This window comes from Squalius cephalus, assembly GCF_949319135.1.
Source record: "Squalius cephalus genome assembly, chromosome: 2".
NCBI lineage: Eukaryota > Metazoa > Chordata > Actinopteri > Cypriniformes > Leuciscidae > Squalius > Squalius cephalus.
In genome coordinates, this window is record NC_137123.1 from 6,790,345 (window position 1) to 6,813,873 (window position 23,529).

At 43.9% G+C, this 23,529-nt stretch overlaps 1 protein-coding gene across 1 annotated transcript; it reads right to left on the reverse strand.

The window, feature by feature from the left end:
• Positions 1–4,555: 4,555 nt before the first annotated feature.
• Positions 4,556–17,910, reverse strand: LOC307154722 (adhesion G protein-coupled receptor E3-like; the record flags this gene model as incomplete). The annotated part of the gene is made up of 11 exons (XM_079864807.1): positions 17,880–17,910; positions 9,892–9,963; positions 9,546–9,738; positions 6,797–6,916; positions 6,490–6,671; positions 6,219–6,380; positions 5,937–6,143; positions 5,627–5,859; positions 5,477–5,543; positions 5,303–5,394; positions 4,556–4,772 (listed from the first exon to the last, which is right to left on the reverse strand). Exons 3-11 carry the CDS (start codon positions 9,712–9,714, stop codon positions 4,556–4,558), a joined length of 1,449 nt encoding a protein of 482 aa, XP_079720933.1. The 5' UTR covers positions 9,715–9,738; positions 9,892–9,963; positions 17,880–17,910.
• Positions 17,911–23,529: the final 5,619 nt, after the last annotated feature.

A 23,529-nucleotide genomic window follows, 5' to 3' on the forward strand; every position in this document is an offset into this window, starting at 1 on the left:
AGTCGACTTGCGTACGGCCGTCTGCCGGAAGCTAGTTGTTTTAGTCTATATATTTTTCTCACACAAACTTTAATGAGTTTTGACGCGGTTCAGCGGCAAGCAGCGGCAAAACACCAGCAACCAATCAGAAATTAGACGTCCTTCACCGCTGGCTGATTCTGGAGAAACATACGATGTAAACTTTCGTTCCTACCAAAACATTAGTTCCGAGAAAACAGAGGAGAAGCTGATCATTTCTGGGTTTCCTATCATTTATGATATGACGTTTTTTGCTTATAGGGACCAGTTACAAAAGAACGAGGCATGGGATAAAATCTGGAAGCCGCTCCTTAAGGGGGGGGGGGGGGGTCTTCGTGTCCCAGATCTTCTCTTGTCTTGAGGCAGGATTATGACAGACTCATGTTTTATGTGTAAGCACATGGCCATTTGTTTGGGCTGTGTGCTTGCGTTGTCTTATCACCTTACCCCGCTCCCTTGTTATCTCATCTTGTAATCATTATATCATCGCTTACACCTGTGTTCCTGATTAGTTTGCTCCCTATTTAATCCCCTCATGTTTTCTGTCCTGTGTTGGTACATTGTCAAACATTGCGTGTTAATCTCTGTGACAGTCCTGTGAGTACTTCGTCTGAATCCTGTTTAATGAGAATTGTGACTTTGTGTTGCTGTTTGTTTCCTGTCAAGTCATGGTCAAGTCAGAATCTAGTCTTCATTTATCATCTTGTCTTAGTCAAGGTGTACTCTCCTCCAGTCCCGATTTGCCCCCTCGTGGGTTTTGTTTTCTGTTTTGTGTCGTAATAAACCTTGAGTGTCTGCATATCGTCTGCGTTTGGGTTCTCTCCTTCAACCTCATGACATTAATTGCACAGTTTAACCATCATAGAGTGAAAGTTTGCCTGTGTTTTTAAGTCCTGTCAGTTTAACAGGGCGCGTTTGACAGGTCATATATAAGAACGAGCAGAGAGAGAGAGAGCCCCGGCAGCACGCACGCACTCACCTTCACCGTCTTCAAACAACACGAGCGCGTCAATGTATTGCTTGTTTTTTTTCTGTTTACATTTCATGGTGTGACACTTCTCTTCTCCCATGATCGAACATAGATTGCTGCTACGTCAGAGCGACCAAAGCGTCAACAAGCTTCCCCGTACTTTTTGACAAGCGTCCTTGACAGGGCGGCCAGAGCTTCTTTGCAGCTGAAGTCGGCGGCGGTGTGTACGTACAGTTAACCCCCCAGAGCCATTTGAGCACTTTTATCATGGATGGATTATCAACAGAAACGGCCATTCACTGCCATTATAAAGCTTGGAAGAGCCAGAACATTTTTAAATATATCTCTGATTGTATTCGTCTGAAAGAAGAATGTCATATACACCTACACTGTATTCCCGAACAGTATAACCTACTTATAAAAAATAAGTGAACTATACTTAAAACTGTGAAACAGTTCATTCAACTTAAAACTTTTAAGTTTGTTCAACGATTGGGATGTTTTAACTTCCAGAAACTCAAATAAAATAAGTAAACATGACGTCATCCACAGCCTTATTTTTGCCTCCTGGTGGCGGTAATGAGCTTTATTGCGTTCCAATCTGCCAACGAAAAAGAAAAGTCTGCTTGCTCACTTTATTTGCATATTTTTTATAACATAACATACTAGGTAAAACTCTCCAAAACACAAAGAGTCAACATATCATGCCATGTCCGTTTATTTCATATTTTACTCGAATGACTATGGGAAAAATAACAACGGAGTAAAAATAATTCCTATTTGAAATTGAGCACTCGGATTTGAACTTGGAAGCCCGCGCTCGGATTTGAAATTAGAAGCGCGCGCCCGCCATGCAGGAGTCGTTGCCTCAACGTGCCCTGGTTTTCTCTGTGGAATCAACATCGTTCATCGTCGTCATCATTTCTGTGGTTGCTGCGGTGTGTTTAGCGGCTATAATCTGGTAAGTACTTCTCAAATATTTTTCTCAAATAAATTATTCATGTAATCTGCATCAGAATGTGACAGTATAGTCATCAAACTGAAACGATTTAACGTTAGCTAATTTACTTGTTGCATTTAGCTAATAGACCTACTAAAATGATCAGGCACACTTTAGGCCTAACGTTACATGTTGCAATGTTATTATTTGTGGAGTGATTTTACTATATTTTCACAATTTATTATGCAGTTAATGTATGCACGCAATCGCATTAACGTTACACGGATATTAATTTGTGGCACTGTTGGTTATTGCAGTTGCTTGTCTTGAAGCTTTTTCGGTTAAATGTTACAGAACCTAAATTGAAACAGAAAAAAAAAGATTAAAACCACTTTCATTCAATCTTACTTGTTTTTTAACCGATGTTTAGAATTAAATTAGCTTTAATCGAAGCTAAATGTTCCCAATTCTGAAATTGATGTATGACTTTGACATGTCTCTGCCTCACTATTCATTTGTGTTTTTATTTTCTATACAGGTTAAAACTTGTGCGACCAGAGCATATGTGAGTAAAATTACAATTTGGAATTTGGGGGTGGAAATATGTATCTACTAAAAGTATGCAACATTTTAAAACTCCAACTGATTTTAGAGGTTACATAGCTCAGGGTTTTCTCATGTCTTGTCATTTTCATGATTTGGATTTGAACGATGGATTGGAAATGCAAGTTATGTGATTCCTCCTCACTTACCCGAGCACAGTTACTTGGTCATTATGGTTTGCAACATAGCCATTTTTCAAAGGTTAGCCCTTTACCGTGTCTCTGTGACTCTTGCATTTGCACATTTGTTTCATTCAATGCACTAAAAATTCATGTACTTGTATCTCTATTTTTTCTTATCTCTTGCACCACTAAGACAGTTCTTTCTTTTTTCAGTATCACAATGATATTAACAACAGACGTATAGCTGCACTTGGAGCCCTCCCTGTCTACTTGCGCGAAGATGACTCTGTGTTTTTCAAAATGTGGAATGTAGGTTTTTATACATCTCATTTGAATTTTAATGTTATTTATCTGATTATGCTCATGAAGTTCTCTCATGCTTTTCAGACTGAAGAGGTTGATGAGCCAGACATTGCAGATTCAGCTGTAGCTCTTGTCAGCATGGTGAATGGAGACTCGAGTTCCACTGTTCAGTTTGACCCTGCTGGGATTGCTATTGTGCTGGAAGGTGACATTGTTCTAAGGGACATTTCCAGGTTGGCTGATGCTTTTCTTTTGATGTTTGGTTTGATATGTGCATTACATCTCACCTACCCCAAAGAGCTGACCCACACCTTTAACTTCATCCAAAAAGTCTCACTTGGCTTGGATGACTCAAAGCCACTAACACCCAGATTGCTGAGTCTAAAAAATGAGCTACTGATTCAGGAGTAAGAGGAATGGATGTACAAGCTCTATATAATTTATTTTCAGTTGTTGTGACTAGTTGCCCTATTAAACACTGAGCTCAAGATTTGAAATTTCCCAGTGAAGTGGAGAATTTCATTTTCATTTTAGTATTGGGATTGCATTACTGAAAGCCACTAGCATTTAGATTGCTGTCTACATTTTATTTTTACTGATTAAGAGATTTTCTGCATTTCTTATGTGTGCAAGATACTGTTTATTGTCTTTTATTTCACTCTTGTGACTAATATTGTTACAGTCTATTGTAATACTTAACTCAAATTTAAAAAAATTCCAGAACACAGATTTTGTGTTCACTTAGTATTTACTGGGATTGCGTTACTGAAAGCCACTAGCACCCAGATTGCCGTTTAAAAACAAGTACATTTTTACTTGTTAAAGAGTTTTTCTGCATCTCTGGATGCACTAGTTTTGTACACCTTATTATCTTTCCTTTTCATTTGTTACATTCTAATGTATACAGAGGTCTGTTATAATGCTGACATCAAGTGTAAACACGTATAATAATGCATTTAAAAATGCATTTCAGACATTTCTAAAATGTCTAGATATTGTGACACTTTCTTTATGTTCTTATAAAGGGAATGGCAGTTACACAGATGTTAATGCATCAGGTTTGAATTATTCCTTTTGCAAAATAAAACTTACTTTCATACGAAGTTTGAAATTGTCTTCCTTTCTAAAGTATAAGGAATAATATTTTGTTAATGTTAATTTTGAGGTCATATTTCTTGAAAATTAAGTATTGGATTTTAATTATTTTTAAATGTATAACAAAAATAATATTTTTAATTTCTGGTCAATAAAATGTATTGAATTATAAAATGCATACAAATAGTTTACTCAAATAAATAATTTTGAGTTAATCTGTTTTGTGGATTTAAGTGTAACTGACTTAAAACAATACATTTTGTCAACTTAAAAGTTTTGAGTTATAAAATACATACAAAAAGTGTATTCAAATAAATAATTTTGAGTTAATCTGTTCTATGAATTTAAGTGTAACTGACTTAAAACAATTAATTTTATCAACTTAAAAGTTTTGAGGTAATAAGTTTCCTCAAATTTTTTGAGTTATCTTAACTTATCGGGGTTTACAGTGTAGGATGACTTGAGGATGAGTAAATCATGGGCTAATTTTCATTTTTGGGTGAACTAACCCTTTAATATAAAGTAGGTGAGAGATGATTTTCTGGTAGACTGTCTGTACTGATGTCTAACCTGATCATTGAGGACACAATAGACCAGGAACATGAAGGTTCCCTGCTGGGAGTTCAAGATCAGGAAGGGGATCTCCAGCTCCTTCCAGAAACCCAGAATCCAGGAGCAACCAAGAACCACAAACTGAGCCAGTGTTTTAAATGTCATATTCCTGCAGAGAAAGATGGAGAGTTAATACTGTATGTATTTATTGATTATATTGTTGTGGAAAAGTGGTTTATGAAGAAAAACATACCACACTTAATGTTTTAAGCATTAATTAAAAAGCATAGAGAGGAACAAAACATGTATTAGAAAGAGCTTTGCTAAAGAAAGAAGATAAATGCAAGCATTACCGTCGGATGTGTTGCGGATGAAGTGCAGAATGCAACAAAGAAGAAAAGTCTGAAGAAGGAAGACTAAGAGGTGAAAGGCTTTACAAAGACAGGTCTGAAATGAATTCCCAGAACTCATGACACCTCAAGACTTAGGATTGGATAAATTGTCTGTAAGAGACTGATAATTTATGAGGGGATTTCCAAAGATGACGACCTCAAGAAATCAGATGGTCTATAAAAGGACACATTTGACTTTACCTAACCTGAGAATAATCAAGATAAGGTTAAAGGTGTCTAGAAATATGCAGCATATAACAATATATATACACATTTCATGGAGTGTTCAAATCATATTATTTGTTACTTGGTTTGTTTCATATGTGAAACTTCAGCGTTCAGATTTTTCAAGGTGGAGGTCAGACTGATGATGATGTAGATGAAGAGAATCATGTTTAACTGCACAGTAAGAGAAACAACAGTAATTAATCTTTAATCACTTTTCTTTTTAATCCAAAGTCATGATGAGAAATGTGCTTACTGCTAGTATGACGCAAACAGGTCCCTGAAAACTCCAGTTAAAGCCTTTATCCATTTTAATCCAGCACCTGTTTAGAGGAAGAAAAATAATTAAATGAACAAACATGAAGGATGAAGGTGTTGATCTCTGAGTCGTTCAAACTAAACTCACTTTTCACTTCCGTAGCCTTTAGGATTCACCCCAGCAGACACGGCCACCACAACCAGAGCAACCGTATATCCAATCACACACAGGAATCCACTTCTAAGCACCCCCCTCCTTTTGGAGCTGATCTGTGATAGGTTCTTCACACAGATGAAGAGCAGCACAGCTTCAATGAACATCCACACAAAGCCGGAGAGAAAGAGGAAGTGCAGCACACCTGATATCACGGCACACAACACCTGGAGATCATGAGAGACGGTTATGATGATTCTCAGTGAGACTGTGCTGAGCTGTAGGGCTCCTTCATCATCCTCACCTGATGAGGGCGTATGAGGCTCAGGAACTGTTGTGTGAGCAGGAGCAGAAGGTGAGCCAACAGAAGACTCACGCAGAGGTTGATTCGAGCCACATTATTCACTCCAGGACTCCACTGACAAAGGGCAAAGGTCAACAGGGCCAAACTGAAGAACACCAGCCCAACTGGCACACACACCAAATTCAACACGTCCATCAGTGAGTTGCTCTGAGGAAACATGTCAGAGTACATGAGTACCAAATCTGTGCTGTTCTTCAATGCTCACTATAAATGTTCTCGTACCTCTGATGGGCGGCTGGTTTGCATGATGAGAGCGAATGTGGACAGATGATCACAGGAACACACAGTGTAGCTGTTGTTGGTCTCTAAAACAGAACAACCATCTACAATCCACTCGCTGATGTTCCAGTACACACAGGACAGAGAATCGTTGGTCTCAAAATCCTGCAAAAAGAAGAAAGAACATGCAGAAAATAGTATAACTCTGAATATTAGATGTTTTCAGATGTTCATCAGTTCTCAGGTTGGACAAAAACACATTTCAGTCTCTCACTCTGATGTGTTTGAGGGTGAAGTTGACTGGTTTGGTGAGTTTACTGTTGGTGGTTTTGGGAAGAGTAACTGAGATCACAGTGGACATCATGGTTTTATTCGTGTTAGTTGATGTGTTGAAGAAGTCTGGCTTCAGTAGATTCTCCATTGTGTTATAACTCATGAAAGCCACAGCAGCTGATCCTGTGTGACAGAAACAGAAGAAACTTGTATTCAACACATTAAAACCTTTAGTTCAATGTGGTTTAGTGATATATCTTCTAAAAATGTTTTATTTAAAATGTTGTATTAAAACACATCTCACATACTTGTTTCATTGTTGTTCTTGGCGATCTCAATGAGATCGATGTCCACAGAAGAATTTGTTGTGTTAAGCTGAGGGATTTTATCTAAGGTGACACTGGGTCCAACCATGAAGATTTTAACCTCTGATTTAGAAAATAAGCAGTTATGTTTTGTTTTTTGTTTTTTTGTTTTTATTAAAGTTGATTCAATCTGCACAAATGTGCAATAAACAAAACAATAAAAAGACTAAAATAAAATATCTATTTCATCTAATTACTAGTTTGAACTAATCAGTTAACTTTGTTCACAGCAAAATCCCCAGAGTTAAATTAAGTCAAGCTGGTAATGCTGTTTGTGGAGTTGTTTAATTCTCTTCTGCAGAGATCTTGATGTAATGTCTTCTTTTATCTTTAGTTGATTCATCTTAGGGTACGTTTACACGACAACGATACACTTAAAACTAGGGATGTCCCGATCAGGTTTTTTTGCCCTCGAGTCCGAGTCCGAGTCATTTGATTTTGAGTATCTACCGATACCGAGTCCCGATCCGATACTTCTATAATAGCCTACATAAAAAAAAAAAAGAATAAATAAGAGCGAAAAACAGATCCAGGATGTTCCTTATTTTTTATTTAATTCACCTCATTTTAACATTCAACAAATCTGTTAACAAACAGAGCACTTCTGTGAGGTAGCTTGAACAATCAAGTAATAAATAACATAAATTCTTCACTTTTGGACTTTTTGGAGTGCAACAGTAATAAAAAAAAGTCTAATATATAAACAAATAGCACCTCAACTTAAAATACCCGGCAGGCATGTAAACAAATAAAAAAATAAAAGTGCCACAGTGTTTGCAAAGCCAGTAATGTGCTTTTAGGAACTGCACTCCTTTCTTCGCGCGTATTTTTTTCGGCGCCCATGTTAACAGATAAGATTTAGAGCATTCACACCGCACGCAGAGGCGGCGCGGCAGGCAGCGCATAGCAGGAGCAGAGCAGAAGAAGCAGTGCCGCGATCGTTTCGGCGCCGAGTCTATTTTTGCTGCGCCGCTGCTGAATTAAAGTGACAATGCATTGATCATGGCCAAAATACACCGCAGTTTTATCCAAAAAGTGCATTGATGATATCTATTGTGTTTTAAACAGTCAATCAAATGACCAACAGCAATTTAAAAAGAAAACAAATGTCCAAAAACAAATGTGTTGCCAGAACAATAAAAACAAAGATGAACCAAATGTTATATAAATGAAATTATTAATAAAATAAGCTTCTTGACAAGTCTTTTCTCTTAAATGTATTTGAAAATGACATAAAGCAATGCCAACTTATCCATTATAGAGTACTCTGTCTCTGTCTGTACACAAGCCGCGGTTCAGCCGCGCGTGACAAACGCTGCCAGTGTGAAAGCAAAACGCGCGTCCTGCTCCTGCTCACCATACGCACTGCTCCTGCGCTGCTTATGCGCGTGCAGTGTGAAACCGGCGTAACTCTGAGCCACCGCATAACTATAGATGTGTTAAAAAATAATGAGAATATATATACATATATATCCGAGTCCTGATCGGGAGGTAACGTCCGATTCCGATCGAGTCTGAAACCAGTGATCGGGCCCGATTTCCGATCACATGATCGGATCGGGACATCCCTACTTAAAACTCAGAAGTGTTTCCTTTGAGTTTTCAAAACTTTGCATTTTCAGGCACCCAAACTGACTCTTTGTTGTCGTGGAAACGAACGGCCAAAACGTATAAAAAGTTTTACGTTTTTAGTTGAAAACGGTGTCGTGTTAACAGACCCTAACGCCGGTTTCACACCGCAAGCGTCAGCGGCGCGTGAGCAGCGCGTATTTTTTTCGGCGTCCATGTTATTCAATGAGTGCATTCACACCACACGCAGAGGCGGCACGGCAGCGCGTAGCAGGAGCAGAGCAGGAGCAGCAGTGCAGCGATCGTTTCGGCGCCAAGTCTATTTTTGCTGCTGCTTATGCTGAATTAAAGTGACAATGCATTGATCATGGCCAAAATACACCGCAGTTTCATCCAAAAAGCGCATTGATGATATCTATTGTGTTTTAAACAGTCAATCAAATGACCAAAAACAATTTAAAAAGAAAACAAATGTCCGTTGCCCGAACAATAAAAACAAAGATGAACCAAAAGTTATATAAATTAAATTATTAATAAAATAAGCTTCTTGACAAGTATTTTCTCTTAAATGTATTTGAAAACGAAATAAAGCAATGCCAACTTATCCATTATAGAGTAGCCTACTCTGTCTGTACAAAACCCGCAGTTCAGGCGCGCGTGACAAACGCTGCCAGTGTGAAAGCAAAACGCGCGTGTCCTGCTCCTGCTCACCATATGCACTGCTCCTGCGCTGCTTACGCTCTGCTATCGCGTGCAGTGTGAAACCGGCGTAAGGCTGTGGCTGAAGCGGGTGTTCATCACTAATGCTCAATCATCTCTTAATTAATCACTTAATTATCTCATTAACTTTAACACTTTTAACACTCTTTAGATTGGGACAATATGTACTCTGAGCAGTGTTGATTTAACACTGGGGATTTTGCTGTGTGCCTGTAACGTTGTAGTAATCATGAAGACATTGATTAGCTTGTTCAGGTGTGTTTGATTAGGGTTGGAGCTAAACTCCAGGAAAGTGGATCTTGTGGTCCAGAGTTGAGAACCCCTGCTCTAGACTATATAAACTCCCTGATATATCCTATATAAGCTCTGTTTCATCATCAATAATAACAGTTTCTCCACTCACCAACAGCAGCAAGAGTAAAACTGACACTGTCATGTGTGTCTGTCGGCTTCACCAATGTAGAGAGGAGTTTCTCGCTGGCTTTTAACACACGGTTTCCGTTGAAGGCTAGTTCAGCTGAGCTGACTGATGATGAAGACTCTGAAATCTCTCCTGAAGTGTTGAGGACCATATTCAAAACATCGGTCACTGGAGTCTAATTTATTGATCAGAAAAAAAAAAAAAAAAAAAAAATACTGTAAATGTAAATATTAAGAAAGCCAATTAATCAGACCTTAACCAGTAAATGACAATTACATTTGATTTGATTATTTAAAAAAAAAAAAAAAAAAATCTCTTGAAGACTTACAGTCAAAGTAAGCTCTTGAGCTGTAATGTTCTCGATCTGCTCTAGAAGATTTTGAAGCTTTTCAGTCTGACTCTGAAATCAAAATTGAGAAGACAGAATTTGACGATGTGTGAGTGATGACTTTAACCGGGTATGCTGAGTGCCTCTGAAATGAATTTCTTTAACAAATGATTCAATGACATATATTTTTTTAAACATTTGTCGCCACCTACTGGTGGAAATGAAAATCGTTTTCTAAAGGTACTTTTCTGTATTTTGTGGACAGTATTTTGTGCTACAGTGGACAATGTTTGTATCCAAACCAGTGCCGGCCCGAGTCTTTTGGGGGCCCTAAACAGAATTTGATTTGGGGGCCCCCTCCCACCACACGTAGTTAAAGTTTTAACTTTTCCTTTACTCTTTTACTAACTCTTTGAAACTTCTGAAAACAAACTGTAAACATATTCCAGCATTGCAACCTTGACATCGCAGCCTGTTCATTATAGCCGTAATAAATATATAATAATAATAGTCAACCTAACATATAAAACTTACACTGCTCTGTTTAAATAGTCAGTAGTACAATTCATACCGTTCACAGTAAGCACCGCTCCACTGTGATGTTTCCAAGCACATTTTTGCATGTGAAAAGGATAATTTTTTCCTTTGATATTGGAACGTGAGTGAAGTACAAAGAAGCCTATAATAAAGAATAGTTCCCTTTCAGTCGCTCACGTTCGACGTAACGTCGACGTGACGACGTAATTGGGATCACTTCAGGGAGCCCTATCAACTTCGAGTGTCTACAGAACGAGCCAATGAACGTTGGCGTGCGTGAATCGCGTCACGCGCCCCGCCCCGCCGCGCGGGTATAAACAGGAAGCGGGCGCACGCACACATTGTCTTTCACTTCGGAGCCGAGTTTCTATGAGACTTTTTGTCTATCAGAATCAGCCTTTGAAGACTTCAAAAAGAGGATCATCTCTCTGTTCTTGTGTTGGTGTGACGGCGCGATCAGCGGTGGCCGCGAGCATTGCAGCTCTCAACTGCTGTTTTCACAGCATTGTGTTTGTGTTTGTGTGTGTGTGTGTGTCGGTTCGGTGGGTGTTTCCCCTGTGTGTGCATTCACACTGCGGCTACCCCTGGGTGCCTCAACACAAAAGAGAGTTTTTCCAAATCCTTTTTTATTTTCACTAAAAGAGCAACACAAGCGTGACCCTGCGTCTTTTTCAAGATGTCATTCCGCTTGTGCGTTTCTGGATGCCGTCGTTCCCTGGCGCCAGCAGATGGCCACAGCAGTTGCCTCTCGTGTTTGGGCATTCAACACGCTGAGGCAGCTTTTGTGGATAGTTCATGTTCCCACTGCGGGAACATGACTATCGCAGCGCTTAGATCGAGACTCGCTTACCTCAAGGGAGGTGCAGTCCCCTCGCCTATGCCCCGATCTAGTGTCTATTCTGCCCCGCAGAATAGACCTACTTCGGCGCATGACCAGGGTGATCTGAGGATTACCGTGAGGGCTTCCCCGTCGAGTCATCCTCCGCGGGCCCCTCACGCCTCACAAGCGCTGTCGCCACTGGGGCCCCTTAGTGGACGTCTTGGTCCTTCTCCGGAACGACCAACCGTTTCCTTTGGGGCTCCGGCTGATGACCAGATGTCGATCGCAGCATCGGAGGGGGAGCTGTCCTCTGGAAATGACGACTCGGCTGCGTTGCCCCCCTCGGGGTGTGTAGCGTTGTCCGAGCCAGATCCAGAATGGACTGCTATGCTTTCCCGGGCCGCCAAGAAGGTCGGGCTTGCGTGGAATCCTCCACCACGTCCCGAACCTTCTCGGTTGGACGATTGGTTTCTCGGGGCGGGCCGTGCTGGTTCTCAGTGCGCCGCCCCGGTACCTTTCTTTCCGGAAGTGCATGAGGAGCTCTCTAGGACGTGGAAGGCACCGTATAGTGCCCGAAGCCGTTTTAGTGGCTCCTCACCCCTCGCAACCCTCGACGGCGGGGCAGCTAAGGGGTATGTGGATATCCCCCCAGTGGAGCGGGCCGTCGCGATGCAGCTGTGTCCGGCGTCCGCTTCCTCTTGGCGGGGTAATCCACGCCTCCCGTCCAAGGCCTGTAAGTTTTCGTCCGGTTTAACGGCGAAGGCTTTCAAGGCCTGTGGACAGGCTGCTTCCGCCCTCCATGCCATGGCGCTCTTGCAGGTCCACCAGGCCCAGGCGCTCATGGACATGAACGAGGGTGGTTCTGACCCAGAGCTCCTCCGGGAGCTCCGTGTGGCAACCGACCTCGCCCTCCGGGCGACGAAGGAAACCGCACGTTCGGTCGGTCAGGCGATGTCCACTTTGGTGGTCCAGGAGCACCACCTTTGGCTCAACCTGGCGGATATGAGGGACACCGATAAATATCGGTTCCTGGATGCCCCTCTTTCCCAGGTTGGGTTGTTCGGCGACGCGGTCGAGAGCTTTGCCCAACAGTTCTCGGCCGCACAGAAGCAGACACACATCCTGCCCCGGCGGACCCCTGCTGCTCCCACCCGTCCGCCGGCTGCAGACCCTCCGTCTTCTCGTCGCCGAGGTCGGCTTTCTGCGACGTCCTCCGCTCCCGCCAAGCCCCAGCAGCAGCAGCCATCATCCAGGCCTCTGCATGGAGCAAGCCGCAGAAAGCCGACCCCGCCCGTCCAGGCCGCTGCCAAACCAGGAGGCAAGCGACGGTGCAAACGACCCTGAGACGGGCGGCCCAGAGGTGGATCAAGTTGCTCTTCAGGAGATGGCGAAGGCGCCACTCCTTCCCCCGGTGGAGGGCCGAGCGGAGAATCTTTTGTTTCCTTTTCTTTTTGTTCCGCCGGGTCAGTGGTACCCACATTTTCAAAAAAAGAGCAATTTCTGAAACCTCTGGGCCCCAAGAGGGCGCGCTTGGCAGTCGACGACGCCGCCATGCCTTGTCACTCCCGAGCCCCTCTTTCATCGCCAGCGAGCAGCAGTGGCTGTGTTCCGGACGTGCTGTCGCCTCCACACACTCACTCTGCCCTTCGACGGAAGCAAGTATGTGCTGCACCACACACTCAGACCCCACTTCGGGCCGCTGTGCCGTCCGAGTCGGGTCCCTGCATTCCGCCGCGCTGCCCCACCCCGGGTACGTCTGTGGTGCCGTTAGTCCCGCTTGTTCGGTCTCTGGGAGCCTGGTTAACGCTTCCCAGCCCGTCTCGCTGGCTCATCCGTACCATCAGACTCGGCTATGCGATTCAGTTCGCCCGGCGTCCCCCTGCTTTCAAGGGCATTCTGTTCACCCGTGTTCTGGCGGACAGTGCCCCTGTGCTCAGGGCCGAGATCGCAGTCCTACTGGCGAAGGACGCGATCGAGCCGGTCCCTCCAGCCGATATGAAGACCGGCTTCTACAGCCCGTACTTCATTGTACCCAAGAAAGGTGGTGGGTTACGACCAATCTTGGACCTGCGCGTCCTGAACCGGTCCCTTCACAGGCTACCGTTCAAGATGCTTACGCAGAAACGCATTTTCAAATGCATCCGTCCCCAAGATTGGTTTGCAGCGATCGACCTGAAGGACGCGTACTTTCATGTCTCGATTCTCCCTCGGCACAGACCGTTTCTCCGCTTTGCGGTCGAGGGACGGGCATATCAGTACAAGGTCTTACCCTTCGGGCTGGCCCTGTCGCCCCGCGTCTTCACGAAAGTCGCGGAGGCGGCCATTGCTCCCATGTGCGAGCGTGGTGTTCGCATCCTCAACTACCTCGACGACTGGCTTATTCTGGCCCAGTCGAGAGAGCAGTTGTGCGAACACAGGGACATGGTGCTCAGTCACCTCAGCCACCTAGGGCTTCGGGTCAACTGGGAAAAGAGCAAACTCACCCCCGGGCAGAGGATCTCTTTTCTCGGTATGGAGTTGGACTCGATCAACATGACAGCGCGCCTCACCGAGGCCCGTGTCCAGTCAGTGTTGAACTGCGTGAGCACACTCAAACGCAGAACAGCGGCACCACTGAAACTTTTTCAGAGGCTCCTGGGGCATATGGCATCTGCAGCCGCGGTTACGCCGCTCGGATTGCTTCATATGAAGCCGCTCCAACACTGGCTCCACGATCGAGTCCCGAGATGGGCGTGGCAGAGCGGCTCGTGCCGGGTCCAAGTGACTCCGCACTGTCGCCAAACTCTCAGCTTGTGGTCAGACCCTTCCTTCCTGCAGGCGGGTGTTCCCCTGGAACAAGTGTCCAGGCACTCTGTGGTCTCCACAGATGCCTCTGCCACCGGCTGGGGGGCCACGTACAACGGGCATGCAGCTTCAGGTCTGTGGACGGGGCCTCAACTGCATTGGCACATCAACTGCCTCGAGTTGTTAGCAGTACGTCTTGCACTGAGCCGTTTCAACACGCTGCTACTAGGCAAGCACTGGTCCGTACGGACAGCACTGCGACCGTTGTGTACATCAACCGCCAAGGTGGTCTACGTTCCCGCCGCATGTCACAACTCGCCCGCCATCTCCTCCTCTGGAGTCAGAAGCATCTGAGGTCGCTTCGTGCCGTTTACATTCCGGGCCTGCTCAGTCGTGCAGCCGACGAGCTCTCACGTCAGCAGGTGCTGCCGGGAGAATGGCGACTCCATCCCCAGGTGGTCCAGCTGATTTTCAGGCGCTTCGGGACCGCACAGGTAGATCTGTTTGCCGCTCCGGACACGTCTCACTGCCAGTTGTTCTATTCCCTGACCGAGGGGACCCTCGGCTCGGATGCTCTGGCACACAGCTGGCCCCGGGGCCTACGCAAGTATGCATTTCCCCCAGTGAGCCTTCTTGCACAGACCTTGTGCAAAGTCAGGGAGGACGAGGAGCAGGTCTTGTTAGTTGCGCCGTATTGGCCCAACCGGACCTGGTTCCCGGAACTAGTGCTCCTCGCGACAGCCCCTCCCTGGCCCATCCCTCTGAGAGAGGACCTGCTCTCTCAGAGACGGGGCACCCTATGGCACCCGCGTCCAGACCTCTGGAAACTCCATGTCTGGTCCCTGGACGGGACGCGGAGGTTCTAGGTGACCTACCCCCTGCGGTAGTTGACACCATCACTTCCGCTAGAGCCCCCTCTACGAGGCGCCTCTATGCTTTGAAGTGGAACCTGTTCGTTGACTGGTGCTCCTCTCATGAGGAGAACCCCCGATCTTGCTCGATCAGAGCCGTGCTTTCCTTCCTGCAAGAAGGGCTGGAGCGAAGGCTGTCTCCCTCCACACTTAAAGTGTATGTTGCCGCTATTGCTGCACATCACGATGCTGTTGATGGTAAGTCTTTGGGAAAGCATGACCTGATCGTCAGGTTCCTGAGGGGAGCAAGGAGACTAAATCCTCCTCGCCCACTCTCTATACCCTCTTGGGATTTGTCTCTGGTCCTTTCGGCTCTTCAGAGACCACCCTTTGAGCCTCTGCAATCTGCTGAGTTAAAAATCCTGTCCTGTAAGACAGTTCTCCTGGTTGCATTGGCCTCCATCAAGAGGGTAGGGGACCTGCATGCATTTTCGGTCGATGAATCGTGCCTAGAATTCGGCCCGGATAACTCTCACGTGATCCTGAGACCCCGGCCCGGATACGTGCCCAAGGTTCCTACCACTCCCTTCCTGGACCAGGTAGTGAACCTGCAAGCGCTGCCTTCGGAGGAGGCAGACCCAGCCCTGGCTTTTCTCTGTCCCGTTCGCGCTCTGCGTCTGTACGTGGACAGAACGCAAAGCCTCAGGACCTCAGATCAGCTCTTCGTCTGTTACGGAGGCCAGCAGAAAGGGAAGGCTGTCTCCAAGCAGAGGATGGCCCACTGGATAGTGGATGCCATCGCCTTGGCTTACGAAGCCCAAGGCGTGCCCTGCCCGCCTGGGTTGAAAGCCCACTCCACTAGGAGTGTCGCTTCTTCCTGGGCGCTGGCTCACGGCGCCTCGCTGACAGACATCTGTAGAGCTGCGGGCTGGGCGACTCCTAACACGTTCGCTAGGTTTTATAGCTTACGTGTTGAGCCGGTTTCTTCCTGTGTGCTCGCTTCTACTAGCCGGTAACACCAAGTTCCCGCTCTAGTGTCGGCTTGCTGCGCCACTCCCTTCCTAGGAACGGATACGTGCGCTTTTTACTCCAGTCGAGTTCCCCACTTGGCGAGCCCTGTGAGTTCCTCCGCACCCCTTCGGCAGTCGGACGTTGCGGAGCGTCCGACGCCAGGTCTAGTGCTTGTATGCTTGTGTAACTTGTGCTAGGCTGGGTTCCATATGTGGTGATCCCTGCGGCGATCCCATATGTGTATTCTTCCACGACCAGCTCCCTGCGGTGAGCCCGTGTCTTCCCTTGGCAGAGCCCGCTCTGCCGTCACTGTCCGGTGTGTCTCCCCCTTCGGGTGGAGCCACCCCAGTGACATTCCATATGTTGCACTGCCCCTTCGGCCAGTCCATATGTGTATTCTCCACATGTTACCTCCCTTCGGGCAGGATGTGGCTCCGCAGCGTTCTTTCCCATGGAAAGGTACGCTTTCCCAGTGTTATCCAGGAGTTCCTCTATGTGGGGTATAATGGAACAGCAGTTGAACTCCCTCTACGCAGGCCTTCCGCCCCAGCAGTTGGGGGTCTGAGGGGCTTGCGTAGGGCGCTGGATGTGGCAGCAACCGTGGCGTTTTCCATGGGATCCCAATTACGTCGTCACGTCGACGTTACGTCGAACGTGAGCGACTGAAAGGGAACGTCTCGGTTACTGTTGTAACCCTCGTTCCCTGAAGGAGGGAACGGGAGACGTAACGTCCCGTCGCCACCGTTGCTGACCATCGCTGCATGGCCGTCACAAATCTTGGCTCCTCAGCGAAAAACAATGTGTGCGTGCGCCCGCTTCCTGTTTATACCCGCGCGGCGGGGCGGGGCGCGTGACGCGATTCACGCACGCCAACGTTCATTGGCTCGTTCTGTAGACACTCGAAGATGATAGGGCTCCCTGAAGTGATCCCAATTACGTCGTCACGTCGACGTTACGTCTCCCGTTCCCTCCTTCAGGGAACGAGGATTACAACAGTAACCGAGACGTTTACCATCCAAATACATCGCGAATCGCTTACTTTCACTTTTGCTTTAAATTATTTCGTTTTGGCTTGTTTATAGTTATTTTTTTATTCTTTCTCTGTTCTGAATATCATTAAATTTAAAGGATAAATCATTGATTTAAATGTCAATCATCAATCATTGATCAAATCAAATTTTTGTATCATGGCTTAACATTACCGTGACTTTGCACACAAATTGTCTGCACGCGAGATTATGCGCATGACTCAAACACTGGCAGACACAGCAGCAGTTGTAGGCAGGTAAATTGATCATGAAATCAGAATTTTACTTGTCTTGAATTATTCATTCATTCATTCATTTATGTCACTTGTTTAAGTTAATTAATATGTAAAAAACAGGGGGTGGCCAGGGGGCCCCAAGCAGACACTTAGTTCGCTTATGCCTCGGGCCGGCCCTGATCCAAACTAACAAACTTTTGTCACAGAAGTGCTGGAATAAAAGTTAAGTTTGTAAAAGAAGTAATGAGAATGTGTGGTTGAAATGGACAGCTTCGTGGACAGCTTTCTCTGCGCATTAAATCCCCCATATTGAATGCAGAACAATAATGATGACAGAGAGTATAGGCTTCAAAGCTATTGTGGACCCGCTTACCCAAAACCCTGATTTGGCAAATAAATGAATGACGGACAGTTACGTATTTCCAACATTTTATTATGTAAGCTTTATGTTACTCCTCAAATAACAAGGGAATTTGTAGTAATTTATAGTGTTAATTAATTAGCGAGTCCACAAACTCATTCTTTCAATTGGCTTTTGTATGCAGAGTATTCACAGCTTATATGGACTGAATGCCCCCATAAACCATCAGCAATTATTAGAAAAGCACATTCATATTTCAGATTACACACATATCTAAAATGCACATGTTATTGTACTGCTTCAGTTTAGACTATTATTGATAGGAGTCTCTACAACTTAAATTTCAGAAACTCAACTTACGTTGCGTCCTTCCAGCGGCGTTATATTTATACCTGCAATGACAGAAATCAGCATGAAGACAGTAATATAATAAACTGCAAAACTCTGAAAAATAACTATTTTACTAAGCAGCAATTTCAGCAAGATTGTGGATTCAGCAAGATTTCAGTGGTGTACCTCCTTCTGCGTACCCCCTCTCTTCCACTTAGACTTCAGTCATACCTTTTCCATTAAGGGACAATATTTGCCCCCTAAATTTATTTCCCAGGGCTTTTTTTTTTTTACTTTATGCATAACTTTTATAAATAAAAAATGTTTTCAATGAAAAATGTTCAATAGAGCAATATGCAATGACGGAAAAACGAAGTGATACTTTAACTTATATTAAACTAAAACCAGTAAGTCACTGAGTCAGTGAGTCATCCTTACATTCAGAACCAAAGCAACTAGCTGTATTTATAAATGAATCATTGAATGATTGACTCACAATTCTTTTCAAAGCTGTAGAATTGTTTACGAAACACTGGTGTGTGCTGAAGTTCTGCTGTGTGCTTCGTCCTTCGTTGTAACAATTATTTTGTTGTAAAATAGAGTAAGTACTGACAGTACTGTGTAACTTAACAGATAAGTAGGAGTCAAAATGAAAGAAAGATTCAATTTGTGAAATATTGATCCAACACATAAAAAAAGTACAATATTGGAAAATCAACCATGTGACCATGTGAGGAGATGACCAGAAATTAACCTATTGGTAAGCTCCACCCCTCTTAGTTACGGTTGCTAACTCCAACAAACAAACGGAGTGGCTAACTGTCTTACAATGACAGCTGTCAGTGTGAAAACCTTATCCCAAGGTGTTTTTGATAAATTTTGGATGCAGAAGGACCACCTCTCGTCGAGGAGCATTCAAGTAGGACTTAAATATGCCATGGAGGGATAAAAGATTATGAAATAAATATGGTGGGTAACAAGATTAATTTGCAAGCGAGGGTTTACAGATCACAAACAAGCGGGAGAAGCCTCATGTTGCGGTCGTCACGATCGCAGAAAAACAATATCTAGGATCAACACTGTTCATTTATACCGCAGGGTAAGTTTAAATTAATTTACATTTAACCAGTTTAATAAAGAGAGGCACTCCTAGTCAACAATTTGATCTCTCAGTGTTCTCACCATGAGCTCTCAGGATACTCGTGATGTGGTCACAATCTGACTTCACAGTGAGCTAAAAGTGTATCCTCACAGCGCCCTCACTGTGTGCTCATGCTATAGTCACAATGTGAGGTCAAAGTGCACACAAACACTAGACTGATTTGATTTCGCCCTGCAGCTCAGGCTGGAAACCTCTACATTCTTTTATCCATTCTTCGGTTACAAATTTGCAGGAACCAATCACAAACTGCCTTATCCACCTGGCGCGCTATTGGCGGGTTTAACACAATGACGATAGAGAAGCAAAGAACGTCACCCGGATTGTTGGTCTGATTGGTTGAAGGACTATCCAATTGCGTTCAGAGTCATTTGAACTATGCCCGTTGATCACGCCTCTTGTGCAGGAGAAAACACCGAGCAGACTCTTAAAAGATTGAGTTTGGTCTGGTGATAGCCAGACTACACAAAGACTAGATACCCAGCATGCATTGCAGCATGAAGGTTTCGATCGTCACCATTGTTGAGATTCATAAGCTGATTCTTGATGTCTCTTTGTGTCTAAATGACACAGTAGTTCAAATGTTTGTGTCTTATTATGCAATTCAGATCCATTATAAATGATTATGACACTGTTGGATATCAAACTGTGTAATCTGAGGTCTATTATAACCTAACACCACGCACGTCCCATCATTGCCTCTCTCATCTACTACGCAATATCACAGTTTGACATGTCTGTCATTGGAAAGTTCCACGTGGTGTCATGAATAATTAAGAGAAAGTGTCTTCTCATTGGATAAGAAAACTCAGTCACATGAATAATTATGAGACACCGATGAGTCATCAAAGTACTATAGTGCTCTGACACGATGAAGATTTTAAACCCGGAAGATGAAAATAGCGGAAAAAGCTGCAGGTGATGTTCAGATGTTCCCCAGTCACGCGAGATACGACAGACACTAAATCAGGGCATAAATGAGAGATTTAATATCCCAAAGTCTCTTTATGGCACAGCAGTACTGATGTCCATCCTTGAGTCTCTGTTATAGTGACAGTAATGGGCTGTTTAGTCTAATGTAAATCATGTCAGCTATGTTTTGTATGTTGTTACACAGCTTTTATTAACGCTTCACTGATGTCAATGGTGTGGTGCAAATATAGCGCTGTATGTGTGACCAGCAACACTTGTTAAATACAGTCTTCTAGACTGCAAACAACGAACAAATGATTTTTAGTTAACTAATTTTACAATCAGATTTTGATCTTAAAACATCAAATGGCTGCATCTTACCTTTATTAATGTTCAGACGTGTCACTGAAATCCACTTGTTGTTCTTTTGTCCCGTCTCTCCAGCTCCACACCAGTATATCCCAGAATCCTCTAGTGTCAGATCAGTGATGGTCACAGTAAAAACTCCTGCAGATTCATCATCCCTCAGAGCGAATCTGCCGTTACTGTTTGTTTCTGATGAAGCTTTGATAGTCGATGACTCACAGAGCGACGGGTCGCTTCCTTTGCACATGAACTTGATCTTGTTCTTCAAATCACTGTTATAATGGCAGGTGATGTTCAGATGCTCTCCAGTCACACGAGACACGTTAGACACTAAATCAGGACATAAATTAGAGATTTAAGTGTCTCTTTAATTCTATACTGCATCCTTGAGTCTCTGTTATAGTGACAGTATGGGATGTTTTATCAGATTTAATCTAATCTAATGTAAATCATGTCAGCTGTGTTTCGGTGTGAGCGGCTTCTCTGTTAACAAAGACTGATAATGGAATAAATATAAAATGAAAAGGTATTTTACAACAGAAAGACCTGAACTTTTGTGTACAGATAATGTATACTTTGTGTTTGAATGAGTGATTTCTCCATAACTGAGACAGTGTTGTGTGTGAGGAAGTGATGCGGGTCAGTGTCTGTGGTGTGAACACACTCGCTTATCATCATCTACAGAGAACACTGTGGTTTCTGTTATCCCGCCTCTTTACATCCTTACACAGGGTTACCACACCTTGGTTAAACACTGCGAGCCCTAGGCCTCCCAACTGAGTGGGTTTCTGTACGTGCGCTTTTGTTATTCGGGGAGTCTTGTAAGCCCAAATAAACGGTATGATAACTGAATCCAAAAGCTTGAAAAAAGGTACAGGTATATAAGAAGGCACATTTTGAAAAAGGTAGATTAACTGTGGTAAAGTGACCATTTTAATTGCATTAATTTTGCCAATCATAGATTGCGGAAGGAGCCTCCATTGCTCTATATTATCTTTTAATCTGTCAATCTTAGCCACATTTTTTTATTTCAATATTTGCTTGGGGTTCTTTGGTACCACAATGCCAAGATATGTAAAGTGGTCTTCGACTGTTTTGAAAGGTGAGGGACCAACCTGCCTGGAATTTGTGTGTCTAATTTGTCATGTTGTTCCCGATATAAACAATATGTCACTTTGCAACATTTATTAATGCAAGTCAAGATTATGAGTTTAAGTCTTACATCAAGAGACAACAAAGTTGTTGAGGGTGCCTGTTTCAGATGTGAACGTCTGTTATTACAGTCAGTGTTGAGTATCGTGATGTTGTGGAGATCATCATGAGTTTGAGGGTCTCAGTTACTCACCTGTTAAAACCTCCAGATTCACTTCAGTGTTTAAATCTTCTAGAAAATTTCTTTCAGTTGCACAGTAGTACATCCCAGAATCCTCTTCACTCAGATCTCTGATGGTCACAGTGAAGACTTCTGATCTTGTGTCGTCATACAGAGAGAATCTTCCAGACTGAACCCATTTATCTTTAATATCAGTCTTGATTCTGTCTGTGCACTCTGACCATTCACCTTTACAAAAATACTTTATATAATCTGAATATCCTTTATCATATTTGCATGTGATCGTGACTCCAACTCCTGGATATCCTGTCACACGCATGGAGCTCACGACACCTACAACAAACCAGGATTAAAACACTTTAATATACACAGAAATTAACTTTCCTCAACAGTCAATAAAACAACATGAAAGACGCTCCTCATCAATTCTGTGCTGTTTTTCATGATTAACTCTGAGTTCAGCTTCTTACCAGGAATCATCAGCAGAGTGAAAGTCCAGATGATCTTCATTCTTCTCTCTTATTAAATGATCTTCTCTGTTGTTAGTAGATTCAGTTCTTCTGAAGCTCTCGATGTGTGTTCAGAAGAGTTTTGAGTGTCTCTTTCCTGGTTACATGTTTAACATGAAGAGCTGAACGTGACAGAGACGCCCACTTCCCCTGAGAGAGAGAGAGAGAGAGAGAGAGAGAGAGAGAGAGAGAGATGCTTAGAAGTCATTCTTCACATTAGCTCTTAAAATTCAACAATTTTTTCACCTCTAGAAAGAACCAAACTCAACAAAACTCGACAAAAATGACATCAAACTGAAGATAAAAACAGGGGGAATCACAGGATAACTGTGAATCAGTTATTTATTTATTTTTCAACAAATTCTCTACACATCTTGAACATCTGCAGCACTCTGAGCTGCAACACTGACCACCAAAGAAGACAGCAGAACCACAGAGCAGAAATCATCCAACAACATCAACCAACAAACAGGCAAGACATCTTCAACTACATTATTTTCAACACTAGAAAATAATAAGATAAGAAATAGACAAATAGCTTGTTGACTAGAGCTAAATTAGCACCAGAGCAGTGAGTGAGTGACAAAAGTGGCAGTTGAGAATGGAGGGAACAGCAGCGCCCCTCCCCCGAACCATCACATACCCACAAAAGATAAAGACAGCTAAAGACAAGAAAACATATAAACACAATCTACTAAAGAAAAACCCAGAGACTTTAATGGCTGACTATCTTCAAAAAGGAGACAAGTCCACTATCACCAATCTACTGCTCCACACAGAAAACTGTAATGCTTGGCACACAGGCATCTGTAAATACTACAAGAACTTTAAAAAACTTGGGATCTGTAATGGGAGACAAATTCAAATCCATGAAGAAGGAGGAGACGCTAGCAAAGCATTTCTGACTGTAAATATATACCACAATGGAACCATAATGTTTCAAGGGAATGAAGCATGTCTCAGCTCTGTCCAGGCCAACTTTACCAGCCTCAAAGCACTGGCAGAGAGTGAGAAGCAGACAGAGAGTGCAGGCAGCCATGTTGAGCTCCAGAGATCAGGGGCGGAGCTAGAGGAGGGGGAGGAGCTCACAGCTGGAGCTGTCCATCACTCAGATACGGAGCAGTCTGGCCCTACAGGAGGTCGAACTGGTGGAGCTCAGAGAACTGGTGCTCTCGCAGACAACATCCAGCGAGCGCATACAACACCTAGAAAACAAACTTCATCAGCTCACAAGAGAATTTAAAACTAGTGTTGAGGAGCTGAGAGGCGAAATAAAAGATCTGCAGCAGGACAGAGATACCCTAAACAGAGAGCTGAAAAGTGTCAGAGAGGAGCTGATCTTCAGAGAAAGAGAAATGCAAAGTCTGAGAGAGCAGAGAGAAACCGTCATACAGCCTGGCT